The sequence below is a fragment of the Platichthys flesus genome, chromosome 5 (genome assembly GCF_949316205.1).
Source record: "Platichthys flesus chromosome 5, fPlaFle2.1, whole genome shotgun sequence".
Classification (NCBI taxonomy): domain Eukaryota; kingdom Metazoa; phylum Chordata; class Actinopteri; order Pleuronectiformes; family Pleuronectidae; genus Platichthys; species Platichthys flesus.
The window spans coordinates 26,798,011-26,816,919 of record NC_084949.1 but is presented as its reverse complement, the minus strand read 5'-3'; the positions used below and the strand labels follow the sequence as shown (position 1 = coordinate 26,816,919).

The 18,909-nt window shown below is 44.5% G+C and overlaps 2 protein-coding genes across 5 annotated transcripts in view; both read left to right on the top strand.

Annotated features, from left to right (window-relative positions):
- LOC133954005 (B-cell receptor CD22-like) overlaps positions 1 to 18,909 on the top strand; it is a 72,979-nt gene that overhangs the window by 46,277 nt on the left and 7,793 nt on the right. The window lies entirely within an intron of this gene.
- LOC133953995 (B-cell receptor CD22-like) overlaps positions 6,192 to 18,909 on the top strand; it is a 43,142-nt gene continuing 30,424 nt past the window's right edge. For 2 of the 4 annotated variants that reach the window (XM_062388230.1, XM_062388226.1), the window contains exons 1-8: positions 6,192 to 6,347; positions 7,001 to 7,357; positions 7,448 to 7,675; positions 8,375 to 8,731; positions 8,820 to 9,023; positions 11,684 to 11,941; positions 12,048 to 12,308; positions 12,619 to 12,879. In XM_062388230.1, the coding sequence (XP_062244214.1) occupies positions 6,293 to 6,347; positions 7,001 to 7,357; positions 7,448 to 7,675; positions 8,375 to 8,731; positions 8,820 to 9,023; positions 11,684 to 11,941; positions 12,048 to 12,308; positions 12,619 to 12,879 (1,981 nt within the window). In that variant the 5' untranslated portion in view covers positions 6,192 to 6,292. Of the gene's footprint in view, positions 6,348 to 7,000; positions 7,358 to 7,447; positions 7,676 to 8,374; positions 8,732 to 8,819; positions 9,024 to 11,683; positions 11,942 to 12,047; positions 12,309 to 12,618; positions 12,880 to 13,189; positions 13,460 to 13,609; positions 13,692 to 18,909 lie in introns of all 4 variants that reach the window. The other 2 variants (XM_062388229.1, XM_062388228.1) reach the window with 2 other exon arrangements.

The window sequence follows — 18,909 nt, the reverse complement described above, 5'->3', positions numbered from 1 at the left end:
GTTCATCCAAGACAGTGGTTTGGGCTGGGGAAAGTGTATTGGCCTCTGCCCAGATGCAGCGCGGTCGATGACAGGGCGTCCAGCAAGTTGCTCCACTTGGGCAATGGACACACTGCATGGTCCATCGCGAGGCACTTGCTGCCAGGAAAATGCCACCGCTCTTCGAGTCAGTGCTTCACCAGGCCATGAAAATAATTAACCATATTAAAGCTCGTCCACTTAACTCCCGTTTGTTTGGGGTCCTCTGCCAGGAGACGGGCTGTCAATAGACATGCAAGAGCAGCTTATTGAGCTGAAGAGTGACAGTAGACTAAAGCATCTGTTTACCACCTCCACTCTTTCTTCATTCTGGGTAGCATTGCGACATAGCCTTAAAAATGATCCTCCTTTTCGCGTCGACTTATTTGTGCGAGGCTTTTCAAGACTGACTGCGCTCAGAACTAAATATTGCAACCGCGCACAGATCGAGGATGACCTGAGGTTATGTTTGTCAAACATTGCCCCAAGATTAAAGGACCTTTGCAAGGCAAAGCAGGCTCATGTCTCACATTGACAGACCTGCAAGATTTGTTTTTAAAGATCACAAAAGGCCCATAATAATAACAGTATCCTAATGATAGCAATAATAACACTTATTATTATTATGATGATAATAATAATAATGTAATGATGGTGATAATAATGATGATTATTATAATAAGAAAGCATGCAGGCTCACATAGTTGCTAATATTAATAGCCTATTAACAGGCCTACTACTACTGATCAGTCATAATAATAATAACAATAATAAATATTCAAAAAAGTACAAATAATTGTCTGTATGGGCCTAAGAATAGCCTAACCTTGACATGTCAGGCCTATCAATAACAATATGCTATCTATCTATGGAGGTGTAGTTGAGGGCGCGGTTGGGATGGGGGGCCCCAACTACCCTTAACCAGCTTTTTTTTTTAACACATCCAGATTAGAAAAAAGAAGGTGTATTTGAGACACCATTGGTACTTTCATCTTTAACATTGAACAACACACACAACAGGGAAAAGGGGACAAGTCTCCCTTGTTATTTAACTCAACTCTGGTTCAAAACCAGGAATTGTTTGGAGCGTCAGCTTCAGCGTCTGTGAAGACTCATCGTATGAAGACTCGGAGGATAAAGACAAAGGAGTCTTTCGTTGGAGGCTGAGTATAAAGCTGCATTTTTATTTTTAATATGTGAATAATTTCTGTGCGCATTTCTCATCGTAGTTACTATAGGCCTTGCACTCGTTCACACCAACACCGTAACCTTTCCTGTCTTATCTATCCAACCCGCTCCACACATACCCAACACCTTGTCACAGGGGGCCTATGGAACTGCCAGTCAGCTACCCGCAAGGCAGACTTCATCTCTGGCTTTGCTACACAGCAATCGCTTGATTTCCTTGCTCTCACTTCATGTCTCCGACCACTTCTTTATCTCTTACTCTCTCCCATTATCTCAAACTGACAACCTTAACACATCCACAGAGTCGGCACCTGTCCGTCGCAACATTCGTCCCCTCTCTCCTTCCTCTCTAGCCTCCTCTGTTCTATCAGCCCTCCCTTCCACTGACTCTTTCTCACTCATGCATCCTAACTCTGCCACTGACATTCTCCTTTCTACTCTGTCCTCCTCTCTTGACTCTCTCTGTCCTCTAACGTCACAACAGGTCCACAAGTCCTCCGTGGTTGTCTGACTCGGTGCCGACAGAGCCACTATGCGAGCATCAGAAAGGAAATGGAGGAAATCTAAACACCTGGACGACCTGCTAGCTTATCAGTCTCTTCTCTCCTCTTTTTCTGCCTCTATTTCCACAGCCAAAAGCACTTTTTACCAAACTGCAATTCAAGCCTCATTTTCTAATCCCAAAAAACTCTTTTCCATCTTTTCCAACCTCCTCAACCCTCCCAGTCCCCCTCCTCCTTCCTCCCTTCTACCAAGCCACTTTGTCAACTACTTTACAAAAAAGATAGATGACATACGCTCTTCATTTTCTGATCCTCCTTCTATAACCACACTTCCAACAACTTCATCTTCATCGCTCTCCTCTTTCACCCCCTGTCTCCCAATCAAGTTCTGACCTTGATAACCTCCGCCCGCCCGACCACCTGCCCCCTTGACCCCATCCCTTCTCACATTCTCCAGTCTATTGCCCCTGACCTTCTTCCTTTTCTTACCCATCTAATCAACACTTCCCTGTCAACTGGCTGTTTCCCTAATTCTCTGAAGGAGGCAAGAGTAAATCCTCTCCTGAAGAACCCCCCCCCCCCCCCCCCCGACCTGTCTGAAGTAACTAACTACAGACCTGTCTCTCTCCTTCCCTTTGTTTCCAAAATTCTTGAGCGTGCTATCTTTAATCAACTCTCCTCCTATCTTAACCACAATAATCTTCTTGACCCTCACCAGTCGGGTTTCAAGGCAGGTCACTCAACTGGGACTGCCCTCCTTGCTGTCTCTGAGCAGCTTCACACTGCTAGAGCAGCCTCTCTCTCCTCTGTCCTTATCCTTCTAGACCTGTCTGCTGTATTTGACACAGTGAACCACCAGATCCTCATTTCCTCCCTTCAGGACCTGGGTGTCTCAGGCTCTGCTCTCTCCCTGCTCTCTTCCTACCTCAATGAACGCACTTATAGGGTAACTTGGAGAGGATCTGTGTCTGAACCTTGTCCTCTCACTACCGGGGTCCCTCAAGGTTCTGTCCTGGGTCCTCTCCTCTTCTCTTTGTGCACCAACTCCCTCGGCTCTGTCATTCACTCACACGGCTTTTCCTACCATAGCTATGCCGATGACACCCAACTAATCCTGTCTTTTCCCCGATCAGAAACACAGGTAGCAGCACGAATCACTGCCTGTCTGACCGACATCTCTCAGTGGATGTCTGCACACCACCTGAAGATTAACCTTGACAAGACTGAACTACTTTTCCTTCCAGGGAAAGACTCTCCCATCCACGACCTGACTATTAACTTTGACAACTCTGTGTTAACCCCCACTCAGACGGCTAGGAACCTGGGCGTAACACTCGATAGCCAACTCTCCCTTACTGCCAACATAAGGATGTTGATAGGGACAGAAGGATGTTAGCCAAGCTGGCGTCCATCATGGGCAACACCTCTCACCCCCTGCATGACATTGTGGGGTCCCAGAGCAGCTCCTTCAGCAGCAGACTGTTACACCCACGGTGTAAGAAGGAGAGGTTCCGCAGGTCCTTCATCCCGGCTGCAGTCAGGCTCTACAACACCAGCACCACCTGATAATGTTGTAGTCCCTGTCTATTTATCTTTTTCTCCACTAAACCTCTCACATCATAATATTCAACACTTAACATCTATATTTATATCATGGTCACTTAAAATGGTTACATTGCAATATTCATATTTCCAGTATGCTATCTTGTAGTATTATTTATATTATGGTCACTTACTTTCTAATTATTTTTAATTATTTTCTGTATCATGGTCACTACTGTTTCATATTTTTCTATTTTCATTACAATAACACTAAACATCATTCCACTTTATCCCCAGCACCTGCTTTTTGTACAGTGTCTGTTTTTGCAGGTTGTTTGTTTTCATACTCCTATTATGTGTAGTTTTAGAAGTGTACTTTTTTTTTTTACAGTGCTTCGACACTGTTACTTTAATTCTGTTTTTTCTATTACTGCTGTAACAAGTGAATTTCCCCATTGTGTGGATAAATAAAGAAATCTAATCTAATCTAATCTAACATTACTGCAACAACACGGTGCTGTAGATTCATGCTGTACAACATCAGGAGGACACGCCCCCTTCTCACTCAGAAGGCGGTGCAGGTTCTGGTCCAGGCTCTGGTCATCTCACGTCTAGATTACTGTTACTCGCTCCTGGCAGGTCTACCTGCTACTGCCATCCGACCTTTGCAGCTCATCCAGGATGCAGCAGCTCGACTGGTTTTTAACCTAAATTCACTCACACTACTCCTCTCCTCCGCTCCCTTCACTGGTTACCAGTGGCTGCTCGCATCCGGTTCAAAACACTAGTACTTGCGTACCATGCTGTGAACGGATCCGGTCCAGTCTACATCCAGGACATGGTCAAACGTTACACCCCACCCTGTTCACTCCGCTCTGGTTCGGCTAATCAGCTCATTGCTCCCTCACTGCTAAACACTCATCAAAAACACGACTGTTTGCCGTCCTGGCTCCTAAATGGTGGAATGAGCTCCCCATTGACATCCGGACATCAGAAGGTTTACACATCTTCCGCCGAAAACTAAAAACATACCTCTTCCGACTTTACCTTGAATAAAAAAAAAAAAAAAAAACTACTAACAACTTTTGAAACTAACAATTAAGTAGCACTTAAATGGCACTTACTTATAGCACTTTGTAGTTTTGCTTTATTTTGAAGAAATTGTACTTTCTTGATTCTTGTCGTCCTTGGTATGTACCCTCGGGTTTGAATGCACTTATTGTAAGTCGCTTTGGATAAAAGCGTCAGCTAAATGAAATGTGATGTAATGTAACAACAGTATAACAAGTGGCCTCCGTAAACTGAACTGACAATTAAATCTGTCATGTTAAAGTACAAAAACTTAAAGTGCAAACAAACATGAAAATGAAAACAGGAGGATCTCTGCTACTTTAACTGAATTGTGCCTAATGATCTTCGACTTTCAGCCAATTGCTGAGACAGACAAACCTGTTCACACTTTCTGGAGCCAGTGCTGCTCTCCTCTTCTGGACAATATGACCTGAGAGTGAGAACAGCCGCTCACAGGGCACTGTGGTAGCTGGGGTTGACCGGTGTTTCTGTGATATTACTGCATCTTCTCATGTGTGTGCTGCCTTCCTGACCAACAATGTAGTGGACAGTCCCCCATCTGCAATGTTGTCTCCATTCTGTAACGGTCCAGAGCTTTGTCAAGGGACTCCTCCTCTTCTTCCTCTGAATCTGTATCAGAGGAGGCCAACAAGAAGGAAGACATCCTCTGCTTCTGTCTCTCTTCTCACAGGTGCAGAACCCATCCCACCTCTGTCCTCTAGCATCAGGTTGCAAAGTAAAAGCCTACACCTTACCTCACCTCTTTCCTCTTTCCTCTTTCCTCTTTCCTCTTTTCCTCTTTCCTCTTTCCTCTTTCCTCTTTCCTCTTTCGGGAGGCACTTCAAGTCTTAAACCTGGGGTCACACAGTCACAATCCTCAGCATCTTCAGGTTAGTATTCTCTTTGTGATTGGCAAGGTCTGCATTAAAGGTGTCTTTGAATTTCACCACACAGCCGGGATCATCATCAGATGACTCCATCACCCTGGACAGGTGGCACAAAGCTGGTAAGACCACTGAACAGGAAACATACTGGTCTCCTCCCAGTAGCTCAGTCACATGTCTGCAATTAAAGGTTCTTCATGTTTTAATAAGGGCCTTAAAACAATCACTCTCACACTCATGCACACACACACAGGACGGGGAAACAGATAAAGGCCTCGGTCAAAGTAATAGACTGTCAGAGGGAGAGCACAGACACATAGAGTTCAAACTGAGGGACAGAGGGGGGGGGGGGGAGACATGGAGTACGAATATAGGCCCTATCGAAAAGAAAGGGAGAGCAGAGACACAGATGGAAGGAGAGAAGTCGGGGAGAGGAGTAGCTTAGGCCACATGCAGAAAATACTAGCAGAGGAAGAGAGTAAGTAGGCCTACACACTCAAACAGACACACACACACAATTTAGAAAACCTTCGCTACAGCATGAGGTTATGAAGTCCAGTCTACACAAGTGAAGAGTTTACACGAGTATCAGACAAAACAAGTTTGACTCATATGAGTTGAATCCTCGTGAGAAATGAGTAAAGAAAACTAAAGTAATTTAAGTTTGCATAATTATGGTCTTGAACAATATATTTTTATGACCCAGTCTTCATCTGGACTGGAGCTGTAAATAAACAGGAACTGACTTCTAACATGAAGTTGAAAAAAATAATAATTCAACATGATTTTTAAGTCCAGTCTTAATAAATTAAAGAAAGTGTTAGATTCCCTGTCAGGCTGCAAAACTACTCTCACTGTTATTTGCATGAAATATATTTGAATAAGTTCAGGCATCATTTCTGAATAACAAGGGGATTTACTGGTGTTGGTCCGTTCATGCATGTTAAAATGAAGTAAAGAGGAAGGAAGCCAAGGTCTTAACTGATCTATTTCTATCTGTCATTGTGACTGGCTGACAAACATCGTTTCTCAGGAGTGGAATCTAGCTGCTGATGAGGCTTCACCACTGAGACGTGAGAAACAACGATGTGTTTGAGAGAAGCAGCGAGTTGCTTTGTCATCTTCCTTCTTTCTGTGTCAGGTACATCTACATTTACAGGAAAGCACTTTGTGTTACATTGTGTTTGTATGAAAAGTGTTTGAATAATTGTTCCAGTCTTTCTCATGGTTCCAGCTTCTTCATGTTTGGGCTTTTACTGCATTTCTCTTAAATTACTTTGAGTTATTGTGAAGTTTGGACAAAACAGTTATTGTGAAGATGTCACTTTAGTCTCTGCTCTGCGTAGAGATGATGTTATTCTGAGTTTCTAGATATTGTTATGCCTCAGAGCAGGTGACACCCAGTGACCTCAGGCTTCTTGTTTTCAGGTCGTCTCATTGTCTGATTCTTGTGAACACAATATCTCAAGATCCCTTTGAGGGAGTTTCTTCACATTTGGTTCAAATGTTCATCACTTGGACTCAAAGATGAACTGATGAGGTTTTGGTGGTTGAAGGTCAAGGTCACAGAGGCCTCATGAAACCTGTTCCTGGCCTCTCGATCATGATGTTTCTAGTCTGCCTTTGGAGAATTTCATCAAATTTTAGTGAAAAGATGAACTAATCACATTTCAAAGCTCAAACGTCACAGTGACCTCATATGATTCTGGAAAGAGGAACACAGACTGAAAATGCTCTGGTTGGTGGAGGCATCTTACAGCAGGGTGGTAATTCTAGTTTGTGCTGTGGTTACAGTGGTGCAGGGGGCGGATCCCTGGGGAGTGAGGTGCACTCCTACTCAGATCTGTGCTGTAAAAGGATCGCAGGTGCAAATAAGCTGCTCCTACTGGCACCCATCCAGAATAGATGACCATGATGTTGCAGTGGAGAAAACGTTCTGGTTTACTAAAGTGCAGGATGGTGAACCTGTGGATCTGAGATCAGCCTCTGAGTACACAGGTCGTGTGAAGTATGACTGTGGAAACCAGGCCTGCACTCTGACCATCACAGACCTGAGAGACAGCGACTCTGATCTGTACCAGTTCAGGTTCACAACAAACCAACCTACTGAGAGATTTACTGGTTCCACTGGAGTCACTCTGTCTGTCACAGGTAACATTTGAGTTGGAAACAGTGAATCTATGGTTTGTTTATGTGGACAGCTCTGTCTAAAATGATGTGTGTGTTTCTTTACTTACACAGGTGTCAAGGCACTCATCCCAAAATCATTAAGTTGCCGGAGAGGGTACTGTTCATGGTCACATGTGGAGTGTCAAACCAGTTGTTCTCCAACTCCCAGTCCGTCCTACATCTGGTACAAGAACGGACAAAAGACACCGGAAAAAACATCTGATACAGCCTACTTTTATTCAGCAGACAGTATTTCCTGTGCTGTGAGAGGCCACGAGGATTTCCCATCTGCTCCAGTGTGTGAGTTTACTTCTTCCAATGACCAATGATGTTCTGCTCTTCAACCTTCTGAACTCAAACACTGAGTAGAGTCAGAAATACACTTGAGGGCTGATGCTGAGTAAAACAAATCTGACAGATCAGGTGACATATCATATATTAAAAGAACATTGTCATTGACTCATAAGATGTTTGTTATCAAACCTTTATGATAAATATTCTGCAGTTGAACAATGAATTTGAATGAGTCCAAGCTAGAGTGGCAGTAGCAGTAGAGCACATTTCTCCACCAAGGCCCAACAGTCCATTCAATTCAATCAAGCTGCTCCATATTTCACACACTCCTCGATATCAGGCCTCTAAATATGTCAGATCTTTTCCATCAAGATCCATGAATTTGATTTAAAAAATAAAATCCTGGATCTGCACCAACATCTTTCCAGTAACTGTTGCGTTATTGTGCACGCACACCAACCAGCCAACAGAGTGGGGTGAAAACATAACCTCCTGGTGGAGGTGATGAAAGCAAATCACAAATACAACCACAGATGTAGATCTGGAATTCAAAACATTATCGTTTTTACTGTAAAGCAAAATGTAGCATCTTTTCTGCATTGTTTATTTCCTGACATGGGAAACAGTCATCTGTGAATTATAGTTAAATACAGCAGTAAAGATTATACTTGTCGTGGTGATAGTCAAAAGGTTTTTGTTTTTCAGGTGTCGATGGAAATTCATGCAACAAAGTGAATTACATCAACAGGAACATCTGTGCCTTTAAAGGCTCCTCAGTGGACATCTCTTGCAGTTACAACAGTCACTCTGATCCTATCACATCTAAGTCCTGGTTCGTTGCTGAGCGTGAGGATGTGCAGCTGCATCGTCCTCAAGCTGTGGACTTACTCAAAGACCCAGAGTTCACAGCTCGTGTTCAGGTCCTTGATCCATGGCGAGGGCGCTCCACTCTGAGAATAAAGAACCTGAGACTGAGCGATTCAGCCCAGTATCGCTTCACATTCAAATCACAGAGGTTTGAATGGGAGAGAAGTTTCCCTGGCACAACTCTGACTGTCACAGGTACTGAGGAACACTAAGTCACTGTGTTGTTCACTGGTTCTCAACCTGGGGTCCCACAGCTGCTTCTATGTGTGTTTCCTGTTGACAGATCCAGATGTTCAGGTGATCTGTTCTCCGATTGGTCCAACACTGACTTGTCACAGCAGCTGTCTTCTCTCTGGTCGTCCCTCCTTTGTCTGGTACAAGAATGGAACAGAAATTCATGGGGAAACGTCTCCAACTTTCAGGGGATTCCTTCAACCTGAAAACAACTATTCCTGTGCTTATGATCATCACCACTCGTCCCCTGTGTGTGAGTTGTGTTGTGCAATAGTAGGAGTAGAATTGACGTTGGCTAATTATTAATAATCATGAAATATGATTATTAAAATAACAATTATTTCTTAAAAATAATCAAAAATGATAAAGCTATTAATTAAGAATAGTAACACATTTAATTAGAAATGATACGGTTATCCATTAATAATAGTTAAAATAATTAATGAAAACAATAAAATTATCAATTAAGAATAATACAAATCTATAATCATTGCTTATTGTCGCGGGGCACCACCCTGGTTACAGGGACCAACAATTCAATCTTTAAATATCAGTCTCAATGATATAGGTTATATTAATAATCTCAATATTTATTATTAATGATTATATAATAAACAATGAAGGGTTTTAAGTTCGAACACAGGCTATAGTAATCCAGCTGTATACACATACATATGCACAAATAATCACAGCAATACAAATACTTTAATTACAAAAGTATTTATTAAAAAGGGGAAATAAAGTTAATGTTATTTCAATGATTCTTCATTTAACAAACTCCAATATTTCAAAGATGGTAACAACAGCAGCAGCACTTATCACAATTGTCACACATGTAATACGGAGTATCTATGTGTGTGTGTGTGGTCGTGTGTGTCTGCCTGTCTGTGTGTGTGTGTGTGGAAGAAAGAGAAAGGGGAGTGGCTATGGCGTAATGACGTGGTGACGTCCTCTGGCCGAATTCAAGGTGATGTTACATTCACGTACTTCCAAGATGGAGGTTACCTTAGTGAAGCCACGTTGCGAAAAGCAACATGGCTACTGGTCACTGGCCTTAACAAAGGGGATCTTTAAGACAAAGCGATTTCTTATCTCGTGGTTTTGGCGCCGAATGGCGTCGAGATGTATAAATGCTCGTTAAATCTAGATTTCTCCATGTAACATGAAAGGTATAAATGTAGGTCGGGACGTGTGTAAAAACAGGTTTAGGAGGAGAGAGAGAGAGAGAGAGAGAGAGAGGGAGAGAGAGAGAGAGAGAGAGAGAGAGAGAGAGAGAGAGAGATCAGGAAACATCGTCAGAGACAACTACTAGCAAAGCAGGCAGTCCAGTTACGTGAGATTTATCTTTTAACAGATGTAAATCTCCGCACAATATCTCTGACGGTAACACGCAAAAAGGAAGCGCCGGCTCTGTACCGCGCTCTTCTCAAAAACACAGTAAACAAAGGAACCGGATGTGTCGTCTCGGCCCGCCGTGTAGCACGGCTAAAAACAGATCAGCGATCTACAAACAAACATACAATCAAACAAATGACACGCTAAGTATTTAAACTAGTCTCTGCCCAGACAATAAAGCCTCTTACTGTGACATCCACGGTGTTGCTTGCGCGTGGGGCGCGGATTTCCCGGAAGTCCAGTGAATCTGTCGTTAAACTTCAGGATGCGTGCGAACGGGCGGATTCCTGGAAAACAAATCAGTGTCCTGGCCTCTTAAGCGGTGCTCCGGTGGGTCTCGTGGTTGCAACGGAGGTCAGCGCTGGACCGAAAAGAGCGAAGTCTCTTGCTCTTGGAACGAAATCGGCTTCGTCTCTTCTGCAGGGATGAGCAGCGGTTGACGCAGCTGTGAATTTGGAAAGAAAGTCTCCGAGCTCGGCCAGCGAGCGAGTGAGTTCCTGTGCACGGCCTTTTCAAGTTAAAAACAAAAATAGTCTCTATCAAAGTAAGATCAGACTTAACATAAAAGAAAATGAAAGAAATGAAAGAAAATAACTCTGGTTGCCCACTTTAGCAACTAAATCATCTGGAGAGACCCGGAGGGGTCTGTTGACGTCTTCAGAGCAGGGAAAATGGCAGCGATTAGTGATGTCTCAGTGGTTTTATTCTACCTGAGAGGTTCTGCCTCCTTGAGGTGCTGGTCATAGGATGATGCTGGCTTTAAGCCAATTGAGTGTCAGAGTTGGACCTCAGTGGGCGGGGCTTGGAACTCAGCGGGGGACCTGAAGGCTCTTCAGGACATTTCCCAACCACCAGGGGGAGATTCTCAGGCCTGCTGGAGAATGTTTTCCCTCCAAAAGTTCTACAACCCTTTGTCCTCACCGTCGGCTCCAGTGTCTGGTGCTCAGCCTCTGGACTGTGGCCCAACAGTTGACTCCAAAATGTCCCGAGTGGAAACTTGACAGGTTGAGCCTGGTGATTTACTATATTTTAATAATAGTAAAAAGAAAAATCCTGTGATAAGACCAAATTAAACTTTGTTATTAAAACACTTTTCATATCCAACAGAATATAGACTAAGAGCAATAAAGCAAATAGAAACGATTCTCATCACCCATCCACACACAGAGAAAGACAAGATAACAGGAAGTGAGAAAAAGCTTTAATCACAGTGGCTCATCTTCCATTTTCACTTCCACTTTTCCCTTCAGATTTTACATGTATGTGAACAGGACACATGCAAATCCCACTCAGTGATTCCTGAGACAGAGGTGACATGTTCAGTTTTTTGAAGTCTGTATTTAATACAAACAGTAATTACTTGGTAAAACTACAAAACACTAAAGGGGCCGTCCTGTGTCCAAAAGTAAATCAAACACTCTTCTAAAGATGCTGAGAACCAGGGACGACTGCAAACTATTAAAAGACTATATTCTATAAAGCCACATTCTCATGTAAAGATGTGATTATATCCTGCAGATGCTCCGAAGGTTCCTTTAGTGCAGCTGAGTCAACCTGGAGACATTCTGAAGGACAGCTCGGTGTCTCTGACCTGCAGCAGTGATGCTAACCCACCCCCTGCATACACCTGGTACAAGGAGAACCAGGCTTTGCTCAACAGAGCAGCTCAGCTGGTTTTCAGATCCATCCCGTTGTCTGACTCTGGAGAATATTACTGCACAGCTGAGAATGAGCTGGGGAAGACATCATCTAAACGTGTCTTAATAAATGTGAAATGTGAGTAAATATTTAGAAATATTCAAAAGCAGAGAGGTTTTGTAGATCTTCAAAATTCCAGCTGCTGCAACGTTCTTGAAATCCATTAAAATCCATGTAAATCCAGATGCTCCACAGTCCTCCTCTGTGTCAGTGAGTCCCTCTGGTGAGATCATGGAGGGCAGCTCAGTGACTCTGACCTGCAGCAGTGATGCTAACCCAGCAGCTAACTACACCTGGTACAAGGAGAACCGAACTCTGCTTCAAGGACCAGAGGGCGTTTATCGTCTCTCCTCCATCAGCTCTGGGGACAGCGGGGTCTACTCCTGCAAGTCTGAGAATCAGTACGGACGGATCAACTCCACGTCTCTACACTTAGACGTCCAGTGTGAGTAGAAAACATCCACATGTCCATGAAACCCAGCACTGTCTCACAACCTTACAGAAGGTTCCTGGGTCCGCCCCCTTATCTGGATTCACACCAAACTTTACTGAGTTCTTCCCTGACCCGTTCCTCATCCTACTTCCAAGTTTCATGATAATCGACTCAGTAGTTTTTGTGTAATCTTGTTTAAAATCAACAACCAACAAACAAAGGGACTGTGGGGAAAACATCTGTTGTTGCATAGCTACACTATATGACGTCATTTTCTAAACTCGACGACATTCCCATCATATGATCATTGATTATTTTTCAGACGCTCCAAAGCCTCCCTCTGTGTCAGTGAGTCCCTCTGGTGAGATCATGGAGGGCAGCTCGGTGACTCTGACCTGCAGCAGTGATGCTAACCCAGCAGCTAACTACACCTGGTACAAGGAGAACCGAACTCTGCTTCAAGGACCAGAGGGTGTTTATCGTTTCTCCTCCATCAGATCTGGGGACAGCGGGGTCTACTCCTGCAAGTCTGAGAATCAGTACGGACGGATCAACTCCACGTCTCTACACTTAGACGTCCAGTGTGAGTAGAAAACATCCAAATGTCCATGAAACCCAGCACTGTCTCACAACCTTACAGAAGGTTCCTGGGTCCGCCCCCTTATCTGGATTCACACCAAACTTTACTGAGTTCTTCTCTGACCCGTTCCTCATCCTTCCTCCAAGTTTCATGCTAATCGACTCAGTAGTTTTTGTGTAATTTTCTTTAAAATCAACAACAAACAAACAAATGGACTGTGGGGAAAACATCTGTTGTTGCATAGCTACACTATATGACGTCATTTTCTAAACTCGACGACATTCCCATCATATGATCATAGATTATTTTTCAGATGCTCCAAAGCCTCCCTCTGTGTCAGTGAGTCCCTCTGGTGAGATCATGGAGGGCAGCTCAGTGACTCTGACCTGCAGCAGTGATGCTAACCCAGCAGCTAACTACACCTGGTACAAGAGAAGTGGAGATAAACAAGTTCAACCAAAAGCATCAGGACAAAACTTCACCATCACTGATATCACAGCTGAACATGGTGGAAAGTATCAGTGTGAGGCCCAGAACACACACGGACGTAGTAACACCACCTTACATCTGACTGTTGCAGCAGGTGAGTCATGTGAAGTCCTAACACCTTTAAAGGTTCTGGAGCTGTGGATTGACTTTAGCCATTTTTTGTCCTTTACATTTTAAATGTGCAGATATGGGTCTTTTAACTTCTGCCACATAAATATTAACAGTCATTGTGTGATTTCTCCAGGTGCTTGGAAATCAGCAGTGACTGGAACAACCACAGCTCTTCTCCTGGTGGTCATCCTCCTCACTGTCTTCCTGTGGATCAGGTGACACAGTCACACAGTGACACTACTGGATAGACACATACAGTTCATGATAAGACCTCATCAGCAAGTCTGAATAGAGGCTGGATTTTCAAAATAAAAGCCCCAACATGGTCAGAGGACAGAAACCTATTGCATATCACAAGAATACAAAATACCACAAACACAAACCAAGTTCTGATACACACAGACACACACAAACACCCTGCCTCCTCTGCTCGCCTCTCTCTCTCTCAAACTGAAGAGTTCCTCTCTTTCTCCCTCTCTTTCTCCCTCTCTTTCTCTCTCTCTCTCTCTCTCTCTTTCTCTCTCTCTCTCGATCTCTCTATCAAACTGAACAGTTCCACTCTTTCTCTCTCTTTCATGTGATTGAACACACAAATAAACACACACACTATATGAGTAGATATGAGGGGCCAGCAGCTGCCACAGACACACACACAAACACACGCACACACACCCTGACTCCTCTACTCGCCTCTCTCTCTCTCAAACTGAACAGTTCCTCTCTTTCTCTCTCTCTCTCTCTCTCTCTCCCTCTCTCTGTCTCCCCCTCTCTATTTCTCTCTCTCTCTCTCGGTGCATGCTGGGAGTTTGTTGCGTGAGTGAGTGTCGGAGCGAGTGCGTTTTTCGTTCTTATTTTCTCTTTGTTTGTTGTTTTGTTATATTTTTTGAATCACATATCACATTAGAGTCACGATAGTTTATTTTCTGGTGGTTTGGGTCTCTCTCTGGGTGTGTTTCCCCTCACCAGCGTCTTGCTGGTGGCGTGGTGGCCACCATGGCCACTGGGAATTTTAAATCACTGACACGCAAACACGGGGTTAAGATTTGTGTGAGTTTCCCCTGCAGTGTGGAGAGCATCGGTCTCGCTGTGGGGGAGAAGGTCGGTCACAGCTGTGTGGTGTCGGCCGCTCGGATGAACAGCGCCGTGGTCGTGTTTTTGGACCGCGTGGAGAAGGTGAACTCCGTGGTCGAGACAGGGATCACCGTGAACGGTTGTTTTGTACAGGTACTGCACACGGGTGAAGAAAAAAGTGTTGAGCAGGAGGAGCAGCTGAAGGCAGGATGGTGTGGAGCGAACAGGTGGAGGAGGAGGAGATGGAGGAAGAAGCAATAAAAGAAAAGAAAACAGTAAGACGTAGGAGGTCAGCTAGGACAGTTTTAAATGAAGCAAAGAATAGTAAAGTGCAAATGGAGAGTGATGTGAGTGAAAGTGAGTGTGTGTCTGACAGCTGCGACTTTCCGCCTTTTAACAGCAGTCAAAAAAAGAAAATGTTCACAGTAGACAAATTTAAATCATTTTTACAGCAAACAAAAAATCAACAACTCATACTCGAGGAGCACTTCCCAGATCTCAGATCTCAGCCAGAGGGAGGAGTCTGGCCTCACAGACCAGGAAGTTTTAAGGTTAAAAAAACTGGTGCTCAGAGCAAAGAGACAACTGAGCAGTGATGGAAAGGACAGCAATGGTTGTATTCATTAATTTATTGTTTTCTGTTTTTATTTCTAACATTTTAAACAACATGGATGTTTTTAAAGTTGGGGTTTTAAACGTGAATGGTGCAAGAGATCAAAAGAAAAGAACTTGTATTTATGAAACTATGAAAATGAAAAAAATTGATGTCATGTTTTTACAAGAAACGCATAGTGATTTTAATAATGAGTCTGACTGGAGGAGGGAGTGGGGAGGGGAGGCCATTTTAAGTCACAACACTTCCCTGAGTGCAGGAGTGGGCTTCCTCTTCTCCACGGCTTTTAAACCAAACTCGCTGGAGGTCAAACATGTGATCCAGGGGAGGCTTCTTTTAGCCAAAGCTCAGTTCGACCATTTTACTGCTGTTTTTATTAACGTTTATGCTCCAGCAACCGGTGCAGAGAGGAAGCCCTTTTTACTGAAAATAGGTGAGATTCTTAATGATTGTGCCATGGAGGATTTTTTATTCTTGGGTGGGGATTTTAACTGCACTGAAGATGCGGTTTTAGACCGCAACCACGCAGAGCCTCATCCAGCCTCTCAGCACGCCTTAAAGCAGCTGGTCCGCTCTCATGGCATGGTGGACGTGTGGAGGAGGATGCACCCAGACTGCAGACAGTACACCTGGTCCCACATCAGAGAGAGTAGGATCTCCTCAGCCAGGTTAGACAGGATTTATTGTTTTAAACATCATTTTAACATTTTTAAAAGCTGCGCCATCATGCCGGCTGGTTTTAGTGATCATTCCCTGCTTTTATGTCATGTGTTTATCAGGAATGTTTTACCCAAGAGCGCCTATTGGCATTTTAATTCTGTTTTAACATTCGATAAGAGTTTTACAGATGTTCTTACGTATTTCTGGGGTGTTTTTAGACAGAGGAAGGGCGATTTTAGTAATCTTAGGCAGTGGTGGGACCACGGTAAGACGCAAATACGCTTATTGTGTCAACAACACACCCTCAATGTCACAAGATACGCCACCCGATCTATGAAAGATCTAGAGACCGACATAGTGGAACTAGAACATTTAAGTGAATCCACCGGAAATCAAGGTTATATTGAAAATCTCAAAGAAAAAAAAATGGCTTTAGCCGACCTGTTAGAACGTAAAGTACAGGGCGCGTTAGTCAGGTCTCGGTTCCTGAACATTGCTGAAATGGATGCTCCAACTAGCTACTTCTTCAGTCTGGAGAAAAAGAACGGGCAGAGCAGATTAATCCACACCCTGCTCTCAGACACAGGGGAAGAGCTGATGGAGCCACGCCAGATAAGAGAGCGGGCTGTGAGTTTTTATGAAGCACTGTACTCTTCTGAGGAAGAAAACACAGGCAGGGAGGAGTTCTGTGAAGAACTACCTCAGATCTCGGAAGAGTCCAACTCACAGCTCGCTGCCCCCCTCCGGATGCAGGAGCTGCTGACCGCCCTGCAGGGCATGCAGGGACGGCGGGCTCCTGGCATTGACGGACTGACCCCGGAGTTTTATAAAGCTTACTGGGGCATTTAATCGCACAATCTTTTACAGGTTTTTAACGAATGTCTGGCATTTGGCTCCATGCCAGTGTCCTGCAGGAGGGCGGTCCTCACACTGCTCCCGAAGAAGGGCAACCTGCAGGACATCAAGAACTGGCGCCCTGTGTCATTGCTCTGTGTGGATTACAAACTTCTGTCCAAAGCACTGGCCTCCAGGCTGGGGAAGGCTATGGAGCAGGTCATTCACAGGGACCAGACCTACTGCGTGCCCGGCAGGTCCATGGTGGACAATGTCCACCACATTCGAGACCTTTTGGATGTCTCCAGTTCATTCGATGTAGATATAGGCTTGATTTCCCTAGACCAAGAAAAAGCTTTTGACCGTGTTGAACACAGCTTCCTGTGGCAAGTAATGGGGAAGTTTGGTTTCAGCGCTGGCTTCATAGCTAAGATCAAGGTGCTGTACAGTGACGTTGAGAGCGTGTTAAAAATCAACGGCAGTCTGAGTGCTCCTTTCAGGGTAGGTAGAGGGGTCAGGCATGGCTGTGCTCTGTCGGGGATGCTCTACGCACTCTCCTTGGAACCTCTCCTCCGCAGAATAAGATCTAGCATGCAAGGTGTGTTTTATCCTGATTTTATCCTGATGATTTTATCAGCTTACGCCGACAATCTTATTGTTTTTATTAAAGACCAGACGGATGTAGATGTTTTAGCCAAAATCTTAAATGATTTTAGCGTGGGATCGGCCGCGAGGGTCAATTGGAAAAAAAGCGAAGCCCTCGCGGTCGGGGAGTGGCCTGGCGGTCTCCCAGTTCTCCCCCAAAACCTGAAATGGAAGAGGGAGGGCATAAAGTACCTCGGGGTGTTTTTAGGAAATGACGATATACGTAAGAAGAACTGGGAGAACGCCGGACTGCAGCTTTTAGACTTCAATTCATTAAAAAGTACCTCACAGGTCCAGCAGATCTGGTGTGGAGAGATGTGGCCAGCAGCATCCTTAGGCGTGCCAATAACCTGTGGTTGGATGATGCTCTGTTTTTAACAGATTCTAAATTATTAAAACTAAGTGGGTTGCCTCCTTTTTATCAAGGTGTTTTTAAATCATGGGCCCTTTTTAACAAAAAAAGGTGCCTAAAAGCAGACTCTCTGTACTGGTTGTTGAGAGAACCACTCGTGAATGGAGCCAGACTGGACGTCAGCGGCACACCAACACCCGGCTTTATGGCGGCGCTGACCCAGTCTGGAACAGTGACCCTACAGCAGCTGGTGGATGCAGTGGGGCCGGCACTCAACAACACCCAGGCCCTGGGCTCCCTGCTGGGGCTGCAGTCTTCCCGGATGGCCCAGAGAATCCTGGAGCTCTGGACCCAGAGGCTCTCCATCCGGGAAAAGGACCTCCTGAGGGCCTACCAGAGGGGGGAAACCACACCAGAGGCTGCAGACCCCTACCCAGAAATTATCCTGAGCCCAGGCCTGGGAGAAAAGACCGGCCCCCTACTAACTGAAATAAACACACACAAACTAACGTTATACAAAATGGACAAAGAGACACTTTACAGGAACTGTGTGAAAAGCATCCACCAGACCGGACTGAGCAACAGACCCCCCACTGTGTGGTCACGGAGGTGGGGGGAGAATGGACCCTGCCCGGCGTGGAGGATTTTATACAAACCTCCCCTCAAGAAAAGAACAGGCGACCTCCAGTGGAGAATTTTACACGGCGCCGTCGCTTCCAACGCTTTTATTTCTATTCTTAATCCCACCGTTCTTAACAAGTGTCCATTCTGCGACCTGCGTGAGACTATTTATCACGTTTTTACTGAGTGCAAGAGACTGACGAGTTTCTTCGCTCTTTTAACTGCGGTTTTTAGTGATTTTAACGTCACTTTTACTGAGAAGGTTTTTATCATGGGAGCTGCCTACAACAAAACAGATAAAGATAAGTGGCAGCTCCTGAACCACCTCTCAGGTGAGGCCAAGATGGCCATTTACATTAGTAGAAAAAAACGGGAAGAGAACAAGAACGGGCAGGAAGCGGGGGCGGTGTGGGTGGTAAACCTCCGGGCCAGACTCAGACTCGAGTTCGGTTTTTACACGATGATATCTGATCTCGAGTCTTTTAAAAGAATTTGGTGTTTTAATGACATCCTCTGCACCGTCACCAACAATGAGCTGTCCTTTCCACACTTTTTAACAGACTGAGGTTTTTTAACAGCAGCACTTTTTTTCTTTTTATTGAATGAATGCTGTAAACAAATGTTTTGTTAAAATGAA